This window comes from Apis mellifera, linkage group LG2 (assembly GCF_003254395.2).
Source record: "Apis mellifera strain DH4 linkage group LG2, Amel_HAv3.1, whole genome shotgun sequence".
NCBI classification, from domain to species: domain Eukaryota; kingdom Metazoa; phylum Arthropoda; class Insecta; order Hymenoptera; family Apidae; genus Apis; species Apis mellifera.
Genome location: NC_037639.1, coordinates 6911331 through 6918048, shown reverse-complemented (window position 1 = coordinate 6918048; position 6718 = coordinate 6911331). Strand labels below are relative to the sequence as shown.

Sequence of the window (6718 nt, the reverse complement as noted above, 5' to 3'; positions counted from 1 at the left end):
TGCTATATTAAAAAAATATTCAAATTTATCAATGTGCAATGAATAATTAATCGCAATCATTCTCGTTAATCACTTTGTACAAAACGATGCAGAGATACATATCGTCCACAATGGATAATTTACAAATATATTTATGGGGTTTAATGAGAGTTCAGCGATATTAGTCCCATAGTAAGTTGGCGATAGAAAAAACCTGAATAAGTTCATAAGTATGGATTCAAATAGTCGATAGTTTATGACAAAAAATGTATAATAATATAGAGTGTAAAATTTTCTCACAATGTAATTATAATATAATATATATATATATATATATATATATATATATATATATATATATATATATATATATATATATATATATAGATGTATATATACACGTGGTGTATGCATAATGTGTACGTGTATACGAAGGAGTTAGTTTTGTTAAGTTTTATTGTGTACGAAGAGGTACAAAATTTATAGGTATAGAATAGGCTATGAGGTCCGAAAGGCTATCTAATTCGTTCGATTTGCGCTAACGATCCCATAATTATAAATATTGCGAGGTTTTCCATTTCGGTCCGAACTACAAATACTATGTCGTTAATTATAAATTAATCTTTACACAATTTTTGAAAGATCATATCTACTAGAAGAAACTATCTTTATATAATGTAATAAAATATTATTCCGCTAGTTCCTTACTCTCTTTTCAATTTTATCATTTTTCTTGGAATAATTTTAAAATAATGAAATATAGTTCCGACCAAATGGCAACGCGTGTTCAATTATATTAGGAATAATCGAATATTATCGTAACCTCGAACGTTCATTGGAATCGTAATGAGTAAATTTTGTAGGATCAAGTCGCAAGCATTCTTTCATTGTTCAATTGTACAGTATACGTACAAACAACCCGCAGCAGATTTTCATTTGATTCTGCTTTTGTTTGAGAATCGTGTAATTCGGCTGTGTGCCAAGTACGATCACGAAGAAGGAGAAGAAAAAACATAGAAATCAATGATGTCGTTGAAATGAAATAACGAGAAGAAATAAATAAGTCGAGAAAGATGAGAAGTGACAAGAAGAAAAAGAAGAAAAAGGAGAAAAGGAAGAAGAAAAGTGGAAAGAGCGATGATGGATCATTAGGGGAGAGAGAAAGAATAATTAAGAATCGAGATCAATCGTCCATGTTTCGAAGAGAATGCTCTGCACGTCGAGTACGTCGTTAATAAACTCTGTACAAACATTAACAGTTCATTGAGAACAACAACATTTACATTTTACTCGAATAAAACCCTTAGGGCTTCTATCATCGCAATGAAATCTTTTAATCGCGACGAATTGTCGATACATTTCTCGACTATTTTTTCTTTGTTGCTTTTTTTTCCATTTTTTTTTATTCTTCTGTAACTGTATATAGTCAGTTGTTAAACGAATGATGTTAAACAAGATTTATATGTTAAAATGAAAATTATAAAAAAATCAACGATGAGAAATTTTAAAAATAATTTGTAAAATAATCGATAGATAATTCTGGCCTTAAAGCAAACAATGATTGTCCGACGTGGAAAAAGCGAGCTTTTCTTTCGAAAAAACGGAATACATTTTAACTGACATCAACGTGATCCACACAGGAAGTTCTGATGGAATTTTCTTTATACACGTAAGGAAGGTTCGATTAAGCTTGTTTTCTAAAGTTTATCTATTTATACATTCTATTCTTTCTATTCTATTCTTCAAAGAAAAAGAAACCGAAAAATAAAGAATACGTATCAACAATGCCATTATTTGGTTTCTTTCTTCTTTTTGCATCATTTTATGTGCAATTCATTTAATTCGTTATTCAACAACGAATAAAAGGACAAAGTGATTGTACATTACATTTCTTCAGCTCTGACGTCTGCCCATCGTATATAAAATATGGGTACAAATATTTGAGCCTCTTATTAGAGAGAGAATCTCTTGTGATCTCGTCACAAAATTTGTTCGAACCTTCCTCGTGAAGGGACACGCAACAATGTGTGAAATCGATGTGAACAACAATATGGATCCATTTAGAATCTATGATGATTTTTTTTTTTATGCCTGACGATGACTTTTGATATCGATACATCAGTCTGAAATGATTGATACCAGCTCCGTGTTTTCATCTGATCGATCCTCTTGTTTTGTACAATAAATAAATCTTTTTCCGTTTTAACGATAACCTCATAATATAATTCATTGGATAAAATGATGACAGGATCACGGATTTTTGAACTTTATCATTAGATGAAACAATTATGTTGAACGATGTACATCCATTTAGTACATGTACAATAGGATACGAGTTTGACATTAAGATTTTACATCATCAAATCGAAAACGGTGAATCGTAGATTTTTTTTTTTTTTGAATTATCATCATTTTACTTGTAATATATCACACGTTTATGGTTTATACTTCCTCGTTGGAGTATAGAGGAGAACGGTTATAAATAGATAATGGTGAACATTTAGTGTAAATCCTTAATAACGTTACTAATACAAGTAATCTTAATGTGAATAAAAAATCTTTCCTATATGAGGCCTTAAATGTTTCAGCACCCTGTAATTCGCAAATTTACAATGATTCCAACGTATTGTATACAATCGTTTTTTCCCTTAAATTCGACGAACGTAATAACAAAATTTTATTTTCTCCCTCTATTTTTTCCCCTCTTTTGATGAAAATAGATTATTAATGATATTATCGCGTATTATTAAGTTATTCTAAAAATTGTCTCAGTTTTAAATCATTTATTTTGGAAAAACTTAATTTCACTAAAATTTTAACGTATGTTTTTTAAAAAAAATTATGTTTAATAAATTTCTTGAAGTCTTCTTTAAATGAATTTATCTGAACGATATTAATATTTTTGAATAATTCAAAATGATCTTTAAATTTTTCAACACGTATGATCAAACACGATGTAATTTATTATAAATAAAAATAAAAATTTAAAAGAATAATATCTCTTCTAAAGAATAAATGATTTAAAACCAGAAACAATATCAATATACCATACAAATTATATTTATGTAACTCTACCGTTCTCCAATTATACTTTAAATCTGTACAGATTTTCATTTCTACATCGTCATCACTAACATTCTCTATATTTTTTTTCATTTTCTGAGGGGATGCCACATAGCGACAGGGCGCCTCTGAGCAGCCAACATTTGTCTCCAATGAACAAATGCTCTTCCTGCTGATGTGGATCCTACGATGATGTGCCCGACAGAATATGGTTTCGAATTTACTCCCTGGTCATTGCTTACTTCAGCTACGGTTAGTCTTATTTGTATATTCTAAAATTAAAATAAAAAAAAAAATCTCAGTGAAATTTTTCAAACTCTCTCAATAAATAATTATTCTTTGATAAGCATTATAATAAAGGAAAAATTATTCGAACCTGCATAATATGACTGGGCACGTTAAAAATAATTGCCTCGTTGAAAATCGGGCTCTCTTCTCCTTTCTTCACGGATGTCTTTTTCTTGTGAATCTTCTTTCCTTGTTGTAGCAAATAAACCTTTGAAATGTAATAAATATATTATCTATCGTTGTTTGATCATATGTAATTGCAATAATTTCAATTTAGACATTTAATGAAAGATGTAACAATTTTTATTTATTCTAAACAAGCTTCTCTATTACCTTAACGAAGAAATCACCAGGCACGGTATTGGCGCCACGTAAATTTCTGGCCTTTACTACTACTAACGTGAGCCTTTCGGCTGTTTGCAAGTAGCTCAATGAGAACATTAATTCTCCAAGTCTTGGCGTGGGCAAAGCTGATCCCATGAGTGGTAACCAAGTAGTTGCCGGTGCCCTTGACGCAGGTCCTAGACGTAATCTAGCTTCTCCAATGAGGGATGTTCCACCACCTATACTGGTCTCGTCAGAAAACACCTTAAAAATATCATCACGTGAGTTATCCTCATACTTTCTACACATTTTATTCATTTCGATTAATTATTATTTCATTTATTTCATACTTCGACAAGAAGAGTTCTCCCCGAGGGGCCATCGTCCAAAGGGAACAAAAAATTTTCTTGATAACTAGGCGATGGACTTCCTCTGTACAGTCTTGTTTTCACGTGTAACTGTCTATTTGGTAACAGACAAACCCTAAAAGAATAAATAATAACTTGTTAATTAAATTACATTTATCGATTCAAAAATTGGAATTATTGTTCTATCTCGTATTTCATTGCGAATTTATCCGAATCTCTTTGAAATTATCGATTTTTTAATTTATTTATAGATGAAATGATCAATGTAATTTTTGAACAACACTGTATTATGTATTTGATGTACGAATTCAAGGAATATTCAAACCTAGCAAAGGTATCTTGAGCAGGTTGACCATCTGGGGCGATGAGATCTCTGGCCTCGAGAACGCTGACCGCAAGATCACCCTCGCTATCAGCACCTCGGCCACTCCATCTGTCGTATTGGACACCGACACACACGTGGCCGACGACAGGCGCTTCTTCGAGGTCGTTTAACACTACACTCGTATCAGAGCACACACTCTCGCAGCTTATTGCCCTTTTCAGATTCGATTCATCCGGCGGTGGCTCTGGATCCGGTCCCTGAGGTCCACGACGACTTCCAGGGTTCACCTCATTGTAATCGTTCATGGTATAGTTTGTGATAAAACTCTGCGTATTTATATTTAAAAGAATTAAATGCCAATCGAGCGGAAAAGATTAAGTTGTCATACCTGAGAGAATTTTCGCTTCAATTGCACTTCTTCCACTGCAACGTAGAAGTCGTTTCGCTTTCTGCGAGACAAATTGGATACTGAATTAATTTATTTTTTTCTTTGTTTTTTAAATATAGAACAATGGAATTATCGTTAATGGTTAAATTTACCTTAATGTATCAGCGTCATCGAGCTCGTTAAGTTCGTGAATACCGTTCAATCTTTCCATACTTTTTCTCCTTTGCTCAATGCTATTTAAAATATCCTGAAAATAAATACGTATAAGATATATTAAATTATCGAATTAAAATTTAAATTCAAAATCGATATCGTACCTCAGAGGTTCTCGTAAAACTAGGATCAGTCATATATGTGTAAATCTCTTGATTGTGATCTTTAAGTAACAATGGGGATGATGGTGGATCTTGTAAACTATTGTACACCTATCAAAATAATAGGATTAGAATAGATTCAACGATACGTTAAAATAATTCTTTCAAATCAAAGAATTATATACCTCTTGTGCAGTTCTATGTGCTTCTAAATTAAGTTCGGGACTGTAAAGATCGGAGCTACGCCTAGAGTCGTCAGGACCTATCATGTCAGAATCGTTCTCCGCATAAATATCTTGAACTTCGTCCTGCAACTGGCCACCGGTGTTCTCTTCGACCAACGACGATGGGGATCTCGATGGGAAGGTGAAACGTTGAACTTGTTGTGCCGAGGACACGACCGAGCTACGTGAATATTTAGAAAAGAGCGTCGTGAATTTTTTGAAAAAAAAAACGATTCCTGGAAAAATTTCTTCCCTTCGATGGAAAACGTACTTGTAAAATTCCGATGCGTCGATATAACTCTGCGAAGTGACCAATCTAAGGGCGTTAAATATTCTCTCGCCAGTTGTCTGCCCGTTCTTTTTTGGCACGTCTTTCGGTGGATCGGGTGGCGCGGGTGGTGGTGGTGGTATCGGGCTGGATACGGCCTCGCTGTTGGCCTTCAACGCGTTGATCGATTCCTGAATCGTGTCGTCGTACAGCACACGATCCTGATCTTGGTGGAGTCCCAGCTCGTTAATCGAATCGTATATCGGAAGATCGGGCAAACTTTGAATGTATTGGGAGACTTTCTGCAACCCTTGAGACTCGCGGAACAAGTAGGACGGGCCTATGTTGTCCTGAAGGCTGGAACTTCTAAAGGGCGTCATCTCGATGCTTTGCATCTCGTTGCTCTTATGATCGAGATCGTTCCCAAGACTCTGAGTGCTCTGAAGCATCTTAGACAGCTCCTCGGATCCGTATATCGATTCCATGATAGTCTGGCTTGCGGCATTCGAAGAATTCGTCATACCGAAACTGCTCGGCGAGCCCCTCGAATCATTCCTGATATGTTGCCGTATCATGTGACTCCTTTGAACGATGTCGTAGCTCCCGTAACTCGTGTTGCTGTCCTCGTCCCCCTTACCATCGAGGGTAGCTATAGGTACGCCGTGTACACCGTATCTGATCCTGGTCGACTCGATACCACCGTCGAATTGCCTGTAAGGATTGCATCTGTTCTCTTTCCTTCGTTCCTCGCCGAGCTCGTATCTCAGCCTCGAATCTATGTGATTCTGCGACCCGTACGAAGCCATTTGAATATTCTCCGCCACGGTCTTCGTTGCCTCGCCATCGAATATGAACGAACCATGATCGTTTGATGTTTTATGCAGACCATAATTCTTGATGGGCTCGTTCTGGAAAAGAAAAACGGACGAGCCCGACGATCTCGAGGGAACTGGAGCCCTCTGTAACGATGGTGGTGGAGTCAGAGGAACCGGACCAGCCTCTTGCATTCTCAGCTGGTCTACGGTGCTCGAGGTTTGAAGTGGAGACGGCCTTGGACGAGCGGTTGGCCTTGGTTGAGGTGCCGGTCTCAAAGGCTGCGGTGGTATTGTGCTACCGGTTGTTGTGCCCAGAGGCGGATGGAGATCTCTGTCTACTGGTTCGAATCTGCAAATGTTAT

At 35.8% G+C, this 6718-nt stretch overlaps 1 protein-coding gene across 4 annotated transcripts in view; it reads right to left on the bottom strand.

Moving 5' to 3' along the window:
- Positions 1-2962: 2962 nt before the first annotated feature.
- Positions 2963-6718, bottom strand: part of LOC725891 (synaptotagmin 12) — a 55133-nt gene continuing 51377 nt past the window's right edge. For all 4 annotated transcript variants that reach the window (XM_026446385.1, XM_006561169.3, XM_006561170.3 and 1 more), the window contains 10 exons: positions 5545-6705; positions 5235-5454; positions 5053-5160; positions 4888-4982; positions 4736-4796; positions 4348-4673; positions 4005-4137; positions 3664-3918; positions 3419-3538; positions 2963-3314 (listed from right to left, as the gene is read on the bottom strand). In XM_026446385.1, the coding sequence (XP_026302170.1) occupies positions 3132-3314; positions 3419-3538; positions 3664-3918; positions 4005-4137; positions 4348-4673; positions 4736-4796; positions 4888-4982; positions 5053-5160; positions 5235-5454; positions 5545-6705 (2662 nt within the window). In that variant the 3' untranslated portion in view covers positions 2963-3131. The remainder of the gene's footprint in view (positions 3315-3418; positions 3539-3663; positions 3919-4004; positions 4138-4347; positions 4674-4735; positions 4797-4887; positions 4983-5052; positions 5161-5234; positions 5455-5544; positions 6706-6718) is intronic.